Consider the following 16,747-nt stretch of genomic DNA (forward strand, 5'->3'; position numbering starts at 1 on the left):
CCACGGGAGAACCCAGTTGCTCAAAGATAGCATGAAGCCCTATTTTAGCCACTCCAGATCACTGGGCTGTAGACAACTGCTTTCCATTTTCGGGTTTTTGCTGACACCTGGTGTTCTGGAAGAGATGTTGTCTGATTATGCCCTGCAAGTCCTTTTGCTTTGGTTATGGTGACCACTCTCTCAGCTCAGAGATGTGTGTGTTTGGGAGCTAATCTTGAATTCTGAAAAGAAACTGATAAATCCAAGCGTGCACGTGGATTCCAGAGGCACTCCTTATCGTCTGAAGTAAGCAGAAATGCCGCATGAATAGATTTAGCACGCCTTGCTATTATGTTTTTACAAGCCTCGCGGTATTTGATGTATGTTTCCTAAGGTCAGGAATCTGACCCCTCAGGAGGAGTGGAATCTCAAGTTTCATTCATTTTCAAACAGTACATTTCATTGCAGGGGAAAACAATCTGGTATTGTGATCCAAACCCAATAGACCTTTATTAGAATGGTTGCTCTACCCAAGGCAGTCATATAGGGTTAGCATCCAAGATCCAGAAACCATAAGTAACTGGAAACGGAAAACAAAAAGGAATCCGTGATCAATCACTCAGTGTAGTTCTAGTTTATTCAGTTAGAGCACATTTATTCTCATCACAAAAAATGAAGGAAAAACAATATACAGGATGGCATGTTTCAAAGCAGTGAAAAATAAATTACCATAACACCTGAATCAAATCAAATCAAAATACAGTAGTACTTGTCATCAATACAAGAAATACAATACAATGGAACTAGGCAGACATCTCTTTGACAGTAGTGGTCACTCTGTCCTGGAGAGCTGTGAAGAGCCAACAGTATAAGACACCTTTTTGAAGGTGATCACACTACCTTTTGTGCCGCTTTGTTCCTTTGATGGGCACTAGAAAGATTTTCATCTGCAAATTAGATCTGAAACTACATATATCTGAAACAATAGCAGCCACATTTAGTAAAGCTTATACTTAAACTCCAGTGTTTAAATCTCAGGTACTTGAATTAGAGCCTAATAAGGAATTTCAGCATATTTTCTTTGTTGTAGTTTTTAAATCCTTTTCAGAATACAGTTTGCTCTGCAAAATACATCCTCCCTCTGTACAATAACATCAATATCTCACAGAACTTAATGTTATCCTTAAATAAGGACAGTGGCTCCTCCAGAAATAACAGGCACCAGCTGTCCATCTCTTCTGCTCAAAGGTTTGCCTGATCAGCCTTTCTGTTTCATTCCAAAAGCCTGCTTTGCCCAATTTAGACCAACAATCTATCCCCAAGCGAATGCTGCTGTAAATAAAATACCATAAATAAACTCACCACAAGGATTAAATATCTCCAGCACAAATATGTAATAAGAAGTACATACAATATAACAACTTAATAAATAACTTGAATAGCATCACCCAACTCATTCCACATATGCAAGGGGCAGTCATGGTCTGTCTCATCTGCTACACAGCAAACTCAGTGCTTGGGATCTTCTCCCTCCAGTTCCCACACACCCAACATCCACTGCCTAGAGATATGCAGGCTTTGGGATTTAGGGAATGGTAGAAAGCTTGAAGGGTCCCTTGTGTAGTCAGAACAGCAGCATTTTGAGGTAACTTGCCACTCACTTCACCTCAGAGATCAGTGCAACTAAACATTGCAAAAACCCAAAGTTCTAGAAAAGCACATATGAGAATATCCCCTCACACTGAACAGTTTTGTTACAAATTATTTTGCAACCTCAGTCCTTTACATTTTCTCACTGAAATCTATGATGCTGGCCCTTCCACATCATCATAGCACAATTACTGGTTGTTGCTGGACAATGATTTGAAATTTCAGAAGTTAAGTTTTCACTAGGAAACTGAGGCAATTCTGTAGGAAAAGGAGCTTGCTACAAAGCAAACATTATATATATATATATATATATATATATATATATACACGTACTACAGTTATATATATTACAGTTTTTTCTCAGAATCATAGCTATATTTCACAATTTTCAAACAGCCTATTTGAGTGCATTTCTAATAGTGTCAGATTTTACATCTTCCTCTGGAAGACGTTCATTCTTTTACTAGTGTCTTAATCAAATATCCCATAAAAGCTCACAATAAACAGAAAACATGTAAATGTTGAAACTTGGTTAAGTGCAGTGAAGGAAGACCTCATGCTTACAGTTTTTATTTGTACAGATTTTGGCTTCCTAGATTCTTCAGAATCCCTTTTAGTGCAATTTTTAAGGGCAATGGAAGAAAGAGAGCAGCTCCTAGTCACTCAAGGGATTTTCTTTAATAATAGAAGGAGAAACACAATCTTGAGTCTTGGCTTGTCAAATTCTCAGCGAGGCCCTTAGGCACCGGATTGTTCCACAACCTACAATGGCAGCAAAGACGTTATTGTAGGAGGTGGTGTGGTGAGGCAAGGACATAGTTTGGTGAAGACAGCAACTGACTGGATGAAGTAGCTTTGGGTTTTTGAAAGCAGGTCCCATGGTGAGAAAGAAGAAAGGCATGGCCATGTCTCAGTGACAGAGGAGCAACCCAGCAGCTAGCTCGAGTGAGCTAGATAAGGGAGAGAGAGATTAAGGCTTTGAAAGTCCTCAGGCTGCTGGGATCTCAGAAAGGGAGAAATGCTGAGTCACATAAGCAACCTGGACTACATGAACCACCATTCTAAATCTACCTAATTTCTTCAAGATTACCCCAAAGCTGCCCATGTTGGACCTTTACCTTGCAAAGGGAAGTGCCCCAAGGAGTCAGTGCAACTGTATGCTGTTCTGCACCCAGCCGACCTCAGCAAGCACACAGCGGCCCCAAGCTACAGCCAGGACTAGAAATATTCCTCAATGGTTGCTCTGAGGCTGCTCTCGCTGTTGGTGAAGTCAGAGCCTGTTATGGGGCAAAGAGACCGCTCCCGTAGGATTGGACAGTTGGCTTCTGGGACTTGTGTTACCAAAAAGTTATCAAAGGAGCTCTTAGAATAGTGACTTTTCAAATGAGTAAAGGACGGGTAAGGTCTCTCTTGCAAGAGAGAAAGTTTCTACTGGAGTTTGATACACAGGGTTTGGCGAAGCAGTGACACAGAGTGGGAAAAACTAGAAGCGTCCAAGTATCTGCAAGAAATGGATCCCAGGAGAGAGGGTGGGATGGGGCAGAAAAAATATGTAGGAAGTAGAACCAGATGTAATGGGGAAAAGAAAACTTAAAGGGAAAATGCAACAAATTTCCTGACAGGGAGACATTATACAAGCAACCTTCATTTTTGTCTCATTTAAAGCCTTGAAATCTTTTCATTCCCCTTTTCCCATGGCTTTCTGAGGTAGTGGAGCTGCTCTAGAAAACCCTCAGCTTACTTGGTTTGTGTTTGGGTCCCGTGCAGTATCCTAACTCCACACTGGCTAACCCAGGACAACGGGCCAGCTGAGTCACGTCCATCTCAGGACTGGTCACTCCAAAGCCTTTTAGCTGAGCAAATATCCAGCCACAAAGTTCTACGATACCTGCTCACCTTATGAACTGAATTTTTGGGCACTTGGCAAGTTCCTCTGCTAGCTTTGTGGCCCCACAGGCTCCAATGAGATTTTTCTCCAGACTGTTAAAAAAAAAGAAAGAGAGAGAGAGCGCGAAAGAGCTTTTAAAAACTAAACAGAATCAGGAATGGAAAACAGTGAGATTATCACTGCCTTCTCCTATCCCAGAAGGGCCACACTTTTGCACAAGCACAGCAGTGCTCCACAACTCACATCAGCTTCATCTTTATCACCACAGCCCTGTTCATACAAGTGTGAGCTGCTCCCCATGACATCCCTTCCAGTAATAGGACTTGTAAGCAGATCTCCTGCTCTCAGAGCATTCTGACAAAGCCCATTGCAGCCTTGATGTCAAAAAATGATAGAAACAGCTCCTCTTGCCTCATGCAGAACGTTTGTGTACCTGCTGAACAGCCAGTCAAACTCTGCTATGTAGTTTCCTTGGCCAAGACAAATAAAAAACAGTTTCTGATCCACTGAACAATAGACTAATATTTTCATATAGCTGAGAATATGTATCATATATTCCAAAGGCCCAAGAGAGGAAAGCTCCATGAACAGTTCTTTTGGCAGGAGATGACATTCTCTCTCATGGGATACGGCTCGGCTTGATGCAACAGAGCCAATGAATGTCCTGGTGAAGTCAGCCCCAGGCTACTGGTTGCACTACAGCTCAGGAGCAGCTTTTGAGCTTCCTGTGAGCTCCTATGGCCCAAGACCCACAGTCCAGTTGCTCTATTCTGGGGACAAGAGCTCATGTTTTGCTGCAAACGTTCACAAAGGAAGACTCTCTGAACAAGCTACTCTTCTAGACCATTCTGCTAGTCATCAGAGAAATAAAAACTTGCATCAAGCAGCTCACCTGAGGTCATTAGATGCTCTGTCTCATGCCCTAGAAATACCAGTTTCTCTTCCCTGACTCAAACAAGGAGGTTAGCAGGATTAGATTCTGCTTAGATACCTACAGCAATAAGACCTTAGATAAAAACAAGTGCCACTTCAATGCCTCTCTACATTGTTTATCACACTAGGAGGGCTGGCCACTGGTATACACAGCAGGCTAAGCAAGAATTTGAATGGCAGAAGCCTGTCTCTGTTGTTCTTAGCATGCATCCCCTTACTGGAACAGCTGCAATTGAAGGCTCAAAGATACAAAAAGTTTCCCTGGGATTGCTGTCACAGTCCTACTCACTCTAACATCTTCAGCTTTTCCATCCTTGGGAGAGCACTGGCCAACTCTTGGGCCCCTCTGTCACCAAGTGTGTTCCAAGACAATCTGAGATGGACAAGAAATTCCAACTGGTTAGTCAACCAGGCCCAATGGAGGGTGAGCTACAGCATTGCTGCAGTATGACCTGTCACAGATTAGCCCAGTCATTTACAAGAGCTCATTGCCTTCTTATCACAGCAGGTAAACATTCCCCTGCTCTACAAGCTTAACTGAGGAGTTTCCTCAGCTTATCACATCTTTCTGTGTATGTTAAGGCACCAGGCTGCCTCACCACACAGCCCAGGGGCAGTGGTTATCTCTGGAGTCCTGTAGGACCCGGGAATGAGATGCCAAAGGTGAAAGTGACAGTTGAGCACACAGCTTTATCCCAGGATACTCATCTTTGTGCTGGTGGTGTTAAGCTATTGTGGAAGCTACAGTGGCCCTCAGACCTGCTCTTAAAGCCTCCCTCTGTCTCTGAGCTCTTTCAAAGGATAGCTCACAGGGCACTTGAAAGGGTGGGTTTTTCACTTTCTGGTGTTTTAGCACATGAGAAAATATTTCAGATCTTTTTTTTGCCACCAGCTGCACAGCCCGACCATTTTTGGATGTATTCATGTAATGAAGCTCAGTGTTTCATTACAACACTCAGCTGAATGATCCTGGGGACACCTCATACAGTCACTCCCCTCCCCAATTCTGGAGAACTCCAGAATTTCTATGTCACATGTAGGAGCCAAAAATAAAAGCAGAACAGGAGCTGGCTTAAGAATTGGTGCCTTCCACTGAAAAAGTTCATGGGCTGCTCAGGGATTTCACAGGTGTCTGGAGATTGCACCCCGTGGTCATTTGAATCTTTCCACTGATGAAACCCACATGTGCCTTCACTGTTAAGATAAGCCCCCTCCTAACACTGCAAATAAAGGAAATTCCATCAATCTAATAAACTAATGTAGTGCAGTACTAGTAACTCCCCACACAGTTAACTAGCTCTAGTGTCATGCTGCAAAGGACAGCAACACACCTATGCACTGAACACTGCTTTACTCATCCCCTTACTCCATTTCTGACTCCCCAGGAATGTTGCAAGACTGCTGTCCCCCACCTGGATTTCATGGCATTAGCATCAGACATCAATTCTCCTGAGACTGGCAATCAAATCCTGCTTTGACCTTATGCCTTGAGTCCCAAGATATCTGTGATTGCCACACAGATACGTTTCAAGGGAAGGAGAGGAAGGTCTGATGGGCTTATATCCCGTGTATCATTTGATCCAAACCATTCATGAGTACTTTGTAGAAGGGTAAATTGAGGCACTTAAGAGTAACATGACAATAAAGGCTTGCCCAGCTGGCCACAGTAGAGCTGTTTTAAACCCTAAGTCTGACTATCCACTAAGCAGAGCTGTATCCTGATACAGCAGTGATCTCAGCCTGGTTCCTGGGAGGTCTGTCCCCCATCAGTAGCTCCAGCTGTGTCAATCTTTGCTACTGCTACAGACAGCTCCAGATTGATGAGGCCACATACTCCATGGGAGCCTCCTACCAGCATTGAAGTTAAAGTACTTCACAATAGGGTAAAGGGCATTTAAAAAGATAATAGCTAAGGCAGGTTCACTGCAAGCTCCTTGTTGAAGTTCTCTTGGACAGGTGAAGACACATCAGAATGTGGTTAGCCTCTCTATGCTATTTATTAAAAACATATTAAACATCCACGATTCAGTGCAACTCCTTTTATTCCAGTGTGGACAGGGTTCAAATGGATAAGTGAGGTTTCAGTTGGTGGTACCCCCTGTTCAACAACAAGCTAAATTCCCTTTGCTTTGAGCTCCCAAGTTCATCCTCTACAATTTCATAGAGAAGCTCCTGCTCTGCTGTGAGAGCCAACTACACCCGTCTCAAAAAATGGAAGCAAAACTTGGAACAGAGTTGACAAGGACAAGGTATCTGTCCCTCCTCCCAAAGGAGACGCTAAAGCATGAAGGACAATGAGCACACTCTAAAGATGAGTGTTTTCCTCTATGTTCTGTTCAGCTCTTCAGACTCAGCTTCCAATAAGCTGCTAGTTATAGCAGGAAGTGTTTCCCAGTGAATTTAGTCAATCAGTAAATCACTAGTAAATTTATCACTAAAAGGTAGGTAGCAGTAAGTATCACTAAATATTTAGCAGGGTCATAAGTGCACTGTAACCATGATAGTAACAGCTGATATTAAGAGAAGCACAACCGGTATGTTGGAGGAAGACCCCATTCATCCCCACACTCACATTATCTCCTCCATGGACGGGCACTGTCTGAAGCCATGAGAAAGCAATTTAGAAGCATCATCAGTGATTCCACACAGTTTCAAGCTGAAGCAAAAAGGAGAGAAAAAAAGAAAAAAATAATAAAGGAGGGGGTGTTTGCTTTGCATTTCTAGCAACTTGGATTCAACACCAAAATCAGCGAACAAGAAGAGAGTCAGGTATTATGTAACTATATCTGAGGCTCCCCTGGGAAGTACAGAGCTTCAGACTCACAGATCTGGCAACGGGGAAAGGCAAGTGAGCTCTGAGCTGTCTGGCCACATCCCCAGCCGGTGTGAATGAGCACAGTATGCTGGGGTGAGAACCAGTGGGGAATACAGCACTGGCGCTGGCCCTATCTGCTGTGCTCTTGTCCTGATTGTGCTACAAACAGGGCAGCCACGCTCTGTCCTGGTAACATTCAATGTCCTGGTTACTTACTCAATCTTCTGGAGGTGTTCAAAGCACGGCAGTCCCTCAGACAGGACATGAATACCTCCTTCCCCAAGGTTATTTTCTGATAAGCTGTAAGAATAACAGAAAAGGTTTGAGCAGCTGTAGGAAAAGCAGCTACAGTCAGAGAAGAGCCAGAGCCAAGACATAACTCCGTGAGTTAACACATCAAACACTAGTACTCAGCCTAAGTTAAGTGAGGGCTGTAGAGACAGCAGAGACAGGCCAGATTAGGACATGGCAACTCAGTGTCAGCTTCCTGCTCAGCGAAATGGGAATGACAGCCCTGCTCTGACCGGCAAGCATAAATTCTTGCAGTTGTGAAAGGCCTGGAGACAGTAACATGGAGTTATGTTAGTGCCTGAGATGGATGGAGCTGCAACATATTGTGTATTGCATCTGAAACTGGGGGTGAGAAGTTATATTAATGACTGGTGTGACTGAAGAGGAATAAAGGTAAACTTGACCAAAGGATCGGTGGGAAAGAGACATTGCTCTTAAAGGCTCAGAGGGCTCCAGTAACTGCCTTCCAGTCCTTACTAGTGTATGCTACTCCATCCTTATCTACCAGTAAACATGAGCCATGACATCTGTCCCACCTAAATTACCAGCACCCTAATTCATTTTGTAATTTTAAAATGTACGTGTAACAGACAAAGAATGGTGGCATCACAGGTGCAGGAGGAAGAGTTATTTACACAGCGTGCATTCTTTCAGTCCTATATTAGAAATTTCGTTGCTCACCACATACAAAAGTCCAAAGGCACCTATCTATAGAAACCCAAACAAACAGCACTGGCAAACCGGTTTTGACATCTAAAAGGATCTAAGCTGCCCCCCCCCCCCCCCCCCCAGGCAGTGCAGAGCAGCAGACTTCAGAGAGGCATTTCCTCTCATCCTGTGAAAAGCGTCGAGAATCGGTGGGCAAATTGGCTTCTGTGGAATCACCCTCAGCCCTGAGCACAAAAAGAGCCTATATGACTACCTCAGGCCTCTGAGCTGAAATGATTTGCATCCACAGAGTAGTATCAGCACACATGTTCGGCACCATCCCAAGCACTCCTGCCATGGCCTACCTTATCTCTTTCAGCAGCCGACATCCCACCAGGGCTCTGGCCAGCTCTGTGCCTCCTGTTGGCCCAATGTTATTGTCCTGAAAGCTGCCAAAAGAAACACAAGGACTTGGCTTTCTTGGGTTGGGGGTTATTTCAGGATAAAGCTGTAACAAAAGTTCATATTTAACTAGCTAAGAAGAAAACTGCCATATCTTTTGAATCAGCACCTAGTGTTGGAAATAACCTGAGATTCTTGTGGTTCATTCTTAACGAAGAGGTCTTGAACACAGGGTGGTAACAGTGAGGGCCAGCAATGTGCCTAGTAAGTCACATGGCTTTCTGCTGCTTTGGGTGACAGCTGGCCCTACGGACATGCAGATCACTGGATTTGCCCATGCTCCCAATGAAGGACTGCATTTAGGCAGTCGATGCGAAAGCAAACGCTGCAGGGCACGGCTGGGAGTTTGCATCCAACTCTGCGCACAAGGGATCAATTTGAGATGATGGTGAGGAACAACTTTAGGAACCAATGAGTGGATAGGTCCTCAGGTCTAGAGATATCCCAATATCTTTGCAGTGGAGACAAGAACCTATCCAAAAGGACTGAAGTTTCCCAGCACTGGGATTGCTTTTCTTAGTTATCTTTTGAGGATACTTTAGACATAGCTTGGAAATCATCCTGTAGGCTAACCGAGCCAAGCTCTTTTAACTTACAGATCTGTTGCTTTGCTACTGTGACACAGTATGACAACATCCTATGGATTAGAGCCTTGGAAAAACTCCCATAGAAGGTTTAAAAATATAACGTCACTAAGTTCAGGGGGGAATATGACTCAGGTGACTGCACAAAATAATAAGAGACCACACAGATGCTCATATTTATGCTTACATTACACCAGAACAAGAGAACAGCCAAAGGCATTAGAAGCTAGTGTAGTCAAAGTCCATTAAAAGGGTTTTCTCCTGTATACACAACGCTTGATTCACCTGTAAAGTAAATGCTGCAAGAGATTATACAGGAATAGCTGATGTGACACTGCTGATGGAGTCACTTAAGGCAATAAATAATAAAGGAATATGGTCAGTGCTTGATGCCACAGAGTACCTGAAGAGCGTTTCTCAGTCCTGAGCCACTTAAAATAATCTCTGACCCATGGACCACTTCAGTTTACGCCTATTTCCCTTTTCAGCACTTTCTTTCAGCGATTCCAGATATTCCCAGGATATCCTGCTTTCCTGGGGCAGAGATGGACACTTACTGCAGGATCTTCAGGTCACTCATGCGAGGCAGACAGAGGGCAAGTTTCACTGCTGTCTTGTCACCAAAAACATTCCTAGGTAGTCTGGAAGGAGCAGAAACAAAATATTACTGACAGCAAACTACAGAGCCTAATTCCTCACCTGTATGTGACTGACACATATCTGTAACCCACATTTCTCACCCACATGTGTGTGGGACTACTGTGGAAGGAGTGAATGTCCTCAATCAAAACACACTGGGGATGGGCAGAGATAATGAGGAAGTTTTGTAATCCTGCAGCAGAAGCTAAACAGTGAAGTAAAATATGCTATGCTCATGCTGTAGCAATGCTTCTGGATATCACTGCTGATATCACAGGCAGACAGAAAACTATACAAGTTACTCTTATTCTTTATTCCTTTTTTTGTTGTTGGTGTAAAATTTTGCTGCCTTCTTGTACTCAACTTTGCTTGTTCCACAAACTAACCAAGTCAGGACTCCTTTGGCACAGGAGTGTGTCGCCCCACGAACATGTTAGATGCCTCCTGGTCCGCAGCAGTAGAAGGTGCCCTGTGTGTGTGGAAGTCATCAGACCCAAAAGCCACATTTTGGAAATGCTATTTCCTCCAGGCCTCAAATGCCTCAGGAACACACTGATCTTCCTTACTGGCTGGGTTGTATGATCAGCTGGAATCACACTGAATTTGCAATTTATAATATGTGCCCTTAGTCCAGCACCTTACAATCTGAAGGTTATGTGAATAGCTCCTGCATTTTCTTTGCACCAGAAATAACATTTCTAATGCTTTCTTTTTCTTTTTTTTTTTCTTTCTTTTTTTCTCTCTCTTTCTTTCTTTCTCATCCTGTAATCTAGTCTGGAATGAAATGACTGGTAATAAACTCAGCTGTGAATAAAAATTCTAATTATCATCTACCCTCCATTTTGCAGCCACACAGACTAAAGCTGATTTCTTATGCAACACATGCACTGCATAGCCCTTGAGTTTCAGCTCTTCCCCACTGATGGAGCCTGTACAGTTTTTGTGAGTCTCCGAGAGACTGCAATGAATATATAATCCCAAAACCTAGCTGATACAGCCATGGGTTTTGCCCTGCTCTCATTAGAATTAGTGGTAAAACTGATTTTGACTTTACTGGGGCCATATCAGGCTTGATTTCTATGCTTTTACTTTTGCCCAGCTTCCTGAAGGGACACTGGAAATGACACACTTACAGTAACTCCTCGACATGTTTGCAGTGGGCAAGAGCGTCCATGAGCTTTTCTCCTCCAACAGGACTAGGATTGTTTCCAGACAGGCTAAAATAAGCATGAAAGACTCTCAGTGACCGAACGAGGACCGGAATGTACCAGGTTAAGGTGTTTCCTTGTGGGCTGGTGTAACAGGAGACTCAGGGCACTGTAATGATGGGCTACATAGGGCTGCAGTGGTGTGTCCAGCAGTGACACAGGTCTCCAGAAAATGCCTTGGGAAAACAAGATTTGTAGTATATTTTCATTAAGTACTGAGACATTCCTGTCCCTGCAGTTATCAGGAAAATGGAGCAGTTTTTTCTCTATTAGACAGAACTGGGAAAATCCTTATCTTGTTCAAGGAGTTTCCAGGGTTTTTAATTTTAAAAAATTGAGAAGAACACCCCAGATTTGAGCCTAACAAACAGTAGGGATGCCCTAATTTCTGTTCTCTTAGAGAAGATACAGCTTGAATCCATATCTCTGTGAAAGTAGCTTGTCCAGAGACTATGTCCTTGCTCTGGCAAATTCTCAGGTTGACTCCTATTTCCCCTAAAGAAAGAAGGACAACACAGCAACAGTGGGGGGCCACAACACTGGAAACCCTACATAGCCCAAGAAAAGATGCTGCGTGGATCTTACACTGGTACATTTCCCCACAAGCCTGCAAGTTTATTTTCCAAGACATAATGGAGCTAGCAGAGTCTCTGTTCAAAAAAGCTAGTGAAATCAGGCAAGTGCCCATCACTGTCTCTGAGGACAACTGCCTGCAAAAATGACTATAACCTTCACTCTTAGAAAGTTTGCTACACCAGCAAGAAAAGCTGGTGTCAAGCCCAGCTGTACTTAGGGAAGGCAGGAGAGGAAAGACCTTCCATTGCCTTTGTAGATTTTTTTATGAGGTCTTCAATGAGACTTAAAACCCTGGAAGGAGTTGGAGCATTGTATAAATGAAGGCAACTCAGAGCTTCCCACACAGGCTTTCCCACCAACTGTGGCTATAACCAAAATCAATCCAAGTAACACATGGTGACTCACTTGATTCTTTTCAGGTTTGGCATTTGCAGCAGGACAGCAGCTATATTTATCAGGCCTGGATCTCCAATCTTGTTGTGACTTAAACTTTAAAGAAAAGAGAAAAAAGGCTTTGTTTTAGAGGAAAATGCTAATGGCAGACATCTCCCATCTGCCCATGACATAAAGTTCACCTCTGACCTTGGCAGCAGAATCAAAGAGCTGCCTCTTAACTGTCCCATGAAAACCAAATAACTGTTAACAAGGTTAAAAAAAAGCACAGAGAGCAACCAAAATCACTGCAGGATCTTATTAACCGATGGGAAATTATTCCACCCAAAATTCCAAGCCAGGCTTGGTTACTGTGTTCCATACTACTATGGCCATAAGGTGGAGAAGGGACGGGACGTGGCTGAAGAGGAAGGCAAAAAAAACAGAGCTATATTGGGATTGGATCTAGATTCAGACCTTTCCAGAGCAGAGAAGTGCTGGGTCCAAGGCAATCCCAGGAGAGAAGGGAACCTCCAGCCCTGTGCTGGATCCAGGAGATTCCAGGGAAGACTTAAATTTGGAGGTTTCATTTAACACATGTGACTGCAGCAAAGTGGGATGACACCAAACTCTCCCCTTCTGAACATGAAGTTCTGATTTCCGTTAACTGAAGGTACCTCATAGAAGAGCATTTGGCAACATCCCTGCTTTTGTAATAATACTGTGCATAAGCACACCTGGATCTCCCCCAAATGTCACCATTAGTTCTCACCTCTCTGCTGATAGGAGTCTGCAAGAAACAAGGAACTTACTTTATTTCCTCCAAGTAGTGCATTTTCCTCAAGGCTTCTGTGAGCGTGGAGCAGCCATCATCATCAATACTGTTATGGTTCAAGCTGGAAATCCCCAGAAAAAAATGGATGTTAAGCTAGCGTTCTTCAAAATTGCAAGCAAGGCTATAGGTGAGCTGCAGTTATATACTTACAGAAGCCTTTTCAGAGATGGCATCTCACAGAGTCCTAGCACAAGCTTAGGAAGGGTAGCATCACTGAGTCTCATGTGGCCTAGGCTAAAAGATGAACGAACACAGGAACAACTAACTACTGCTGGGTCAGGGCAAGGTGCAAGTGCAGTCACGTCAGCAATCAGAGCAGAGGAATGCAGAACAAGGGCACAAGAGGAATAGGAATGTATTTTAAACCCTGTGAATAATTTTCAGCTTTGCTCTTTGAAGTGATTCTGTTGGATGCTTTTGGATCCTGATAAAGCACCAAGAATCCCAAATCTCTGGAGAAGAACTGCTGTTGGCCTCAGGCTGCCCAGCCTCTCATGCCACAAGATGCCACTATGACTGGCAAAGCTCTTAAGACAGTGAAATACAGAGTCCAGCTGTACTTCAGAAGGTACGTGAAAGCACCTGGAAAGGCCACTTCATAGTGCAGGCCACCAGACCACCCTCTGGGACTAAAATGCTGGCTCTGGAATTACTGCATTGTAATCGCTGCCTCCCAGCCAAGACATGATCCATACACATACCAGCTACCAAAGCATTTTATTCTCCCATTGGACATTCCCTGCCTCAGACCATTGATCTCAATCTCTTCCACTCATCTCTCATTGCAAATAAAAAGGAAGTGTTGATTCTTCTGCATCTAAAGTCCACCAGCCATCAGGAAGCACATCCATCTGCCCACACTACAGGCAGAAAGGAGAGTGTGGTTCAACTAAAGCATCTAGAAAGACCTGACAGACTCTGGACAGCCTGGTGACAACATACTTACTTAAGCTCCTCAATAGCCTGGCACTTCTGCAAGCCAGTGATCAAGTAATCAACTCCAGTTGGCATAATACTGCTAGATGTCAGCCTGCAAAACAGTAAGGATCAAACAAGAAGGTCAGGTCTCAGCCTATCGAGGAAGAGGAGAGTTTATTTCCTCACCGATGGGCAGGGTGCCCCTGTTCCAACCTCTATCTAGCAGAGAAATCAGGGTCCAGCAGGTTTCAAGAGACTTCTATACCACCCATGCACAAGACTACAAGGATCGGGTAGTTCAGGAGAGATCTCAGAAATGCAGGATGCATACATGTACCAAATAACACAGTCTCTGCCTGAGTCAACCAACCCCAGCACAGAATATGGCCCACAGCATTTCACTGGGCAAAGATATTCCTTATAAACCTGCCTCTCATTTACAGGCAAAGAGGGTTGTGAAGACAACTGAATGGTATTCATATCAGAAAAAGCTCTTTTACATGATAGGGCAGTATAAAATTATCTACAGCGTAAACAAGAGTCAGGTGTCAGTCTTAAATTACTTTTGCTTCAAAAAGCAAGGAGAGGAGAATCAGAATCTAGCCAAAATCTCAAGACATGCATATGGTACCTCAGTAACTACCTATAGCACCAATTGGAAAGAGCAGCAGAGTTTATAACCCACACAGGACTCAGCACAGATCACAAAGCTCATGACCACCTTGGAGACAAAGAGTTTCAGAGAGGATCAGGGTGAGGTACAGGGTTTAACAAACGCTAAAACATAGGGGAGAGACCACAGATGTGCACATTCAGTAGCAGAAAAAAATCATGCATGGGGACATACCCAAACTTCTTCAACTCTGGAAGAGGTAGCAGAACACTGACTAGCATTTCTGCTTCGTCACCATGGAGCTCAACGTGAGACCATCTGCAAGAACAGCACAACATGTCTGGGCTATACCCACTGACAACAAAAGGTCTGTACCTAGCCCACAGCTAAAGCACTCAGGTGCTGGGATACTCAAGAAGGTCCCGGGTCACCTGAGAAGGTCTCATGGAAGCTACTAGTCATGGTAAAATAACACAGTAGCTGGGAAAGGAGCAATTTAGACACATTTGCAGGATGACCCAGAAAGCCTCTAAGTGTATAGGCCATTTCTATTTTCTATCCAAACACTCTAAGTAAAACAGAAGGCAAGTCCAGATGGCAAGGACTGGGACTTTGCACTGCCATCTCCCTTGCCCCCCTTCACACAGAAGGACAAGCTACCTCCTTTCCCCCCAAAAAAAGCCTGTGATGCTTGGCAACTCACCTCAGTTCCTGAAGCTGAGCACATTTTTCACGAACTCTTTGATAGAAACAAGCACGCTTGACTTCCAGCTTGCACAGGTTCAGTCTGTAGGATGCAAATGCACACAACTGTCAGAGATGACCAGCAGTCTTTGCAGCTGCACACAGCCTTCCCATGGCAGCATCCTTTAGAGCAAAACGTAGGAATAGATCAGAGCTTGCAAGCGCCCTCTCTGGGCATCCCGGTATGTGCTGTCTGCCCCACAATCCAGTGTAGGCAAGCACGGCCCTTTCCCAGGAGCACAAGGACAGAATTGCCTTCTTTGGCAGCTACACAAAGGGAAAAGACAGTAATGCTGTCCCCTCCCTAGATGCTCATGCCAAAGCCAGAATGTCTTAAGAGTCTCCAAAAGCCTGAGTGACCACAGTCCTGAGGGCAAAGTAGGCACATTTTTTACCTCATGCAGGTCTAGTATGGACCTGAAGAACATTGGCCTGCAAGGCATGTGCACATCCCTCAGCATGTGTGGTCCAGAGGTGCTTTGAAACTGAGCACATGGAGCCCAGAGCTCCAGGTCCTACTAAGATTTTTTTTGATCCTATGGTGAGTTGCAGAACAAGCAGTGAATAATGACAGTGACTTTCTCACCTGCTAACGACTGACTCCACCTTCTCCAGGCAGGGTGGGAACACCATGCATAATTGGAAGAGGGTTTTATCTTTACATATCCTGGAAGGCAGAGATGAGAGAACATCACAAATTTGTGTATTCTTGGAGGGGGGGGAATTCTATTTTCCAAAAGAATGATCAGGAGGGCTGGATGAAACAGGACTACGCTACTGCACCTCTCTCCCAAGAGGTTTGCAATGTTTAACCTAGTTCCAGAAACACCCTCTGCTTCTAACTGTGCCAGTCCAGGGGCAGCTGAACTCACAAAGACTGCTTCCTATGGCCTTGTGATGTGTTTTCTGGTGTTCAGTATGACACAAGCATAATTAGAAGCTTTTTCTGAGATTGGGAAGACATGCCTAATACAGGCTAAATAGCTGGATACCTTTCCCCTAGGTGAGACCAGGACCAGGGGCTCCCTTCCACTATCTGACCATAATCCATCTAAGAATTGCTAACTGTCAGATATCTGGATCAAACTCAGTTCAAGCTGGCAAGTGGCTTACAAATGCACTGGAAACAAAGGAGAGAGAACAGTAGAGCAAGTAAGAGCACCAGCTTCAATATTGTTTCCTTAAAAAAAAAATCAGGCTAAAAGAAAAGATATAAAAGAACTTGAGGCACTACTTACGTGATCTCGGTTAAGTTCCCACAGGCCTGGATAGCGAGCTCAAGAAGACTTGTGACACTTTCTTTACATACCCATGGCTCTTCTATGCTGTAAAGCAGAATATAGGCAGCTCTGCTTTATTCTCATGCATGGATCCATCTCCACCTCTATCAGCTGAGTGATCAGCACTCTAATATACACAGAAAGCCTGTTATGATCATCAGAGTGCTGTTATCTATACATAGGAAACAGGACACAAACTGGGAATAAAAAGATGAGAAGCAGCTCAGTTTCCGTGCAGAGGTGGATGCAAACTTCAACTTCTGTCCTGTCTGTCTACCACTAAAAGCAAGGGGAAGGAATGTGACCTTTGCA

At 44.0% G+C, this 16,747-nt stretch overlaps 1 protein-coding gene across 1 annotated transcript in view; it reads right to left on the minus strand.

The window, feature by feature from the left end:
* Positions 1-625: 625 nt before the first annotated feature.
* The window catches only part of NLRC5 (NLR family CARD domain containing 5), a 48,181-nt gene continuing 32,059 nt past the window's right edge, over positions 626-16,747 (minus strand). The window contains exons 32-47 of the mRNA XM_062586186.1: positions 16,394-16,480; positions 15,742-15,822; positions 15,115-15,198; positions 14,646-14,729; positions 13,827-13,910; positions 13,031-13,114; positions 12,858-12,941; positions 12,079-12,162; positions 11,023-11,106; positions 9,808-9,891; positions 8,570-8,653; positions 7,482-7,565; positions 7,023-7,106; positions 4,740-4,823; positions 3,526-3,609; positions 626-2,391 (exon numbers count right to left, since the gene is read on the minus strand). Of these exons, the coding sequence (XP_062442170.1) occupies positions 2,307-2,391; positions 3,526-3,609; positions 4,740-4,823; positions 7,023-7,106; positions 7,482-7,565; positions 8,570-8,653; positions 9,808-9,891; positions 11,023-11,106; positions 12,079-12,162; positions 12,858-12,941; positions 13,031-13,114; positions 13,827-13,910; positions 14,646-14,729; positions 15,115-15,198; positions 15,742-15,822; positions 16,394-16,480 (1,345 nt within the window). The 3' untranslated portion in view covers positions 626-2,306. The remainder of the gene's footprint in view (positions 2,392-3,525; positions 3,610-4,739; positions 4,824-7,022; positions 7,107-7,481; positions 7,566-8,569; positions 8,654-9,807; positions 9,892-11,022; positions 11,107-12,078; positions 12,163-12,857; positions 12,942-13,030; positions 13,115-13,826; positions 13,911-14,645; positions 14,730-15,114; positions 15,199-15,741; positions 15,823-16,393; positions 16,481-16,747) is intronic.

The sequence above is a fragment of the Rhea pennata genome, chromosome 13 (genome assembly GCF_028389875.1).
Source record: "Rhea pennata isolate bPtePen1 chromosome 13, bPtePen1.pri, whole genome shotgun sequence".
NCBI lineage: Eukaryota > Metazoa > Chordata > Aves > Rheiformes > Rheidae > Rhea > Rhea pennata.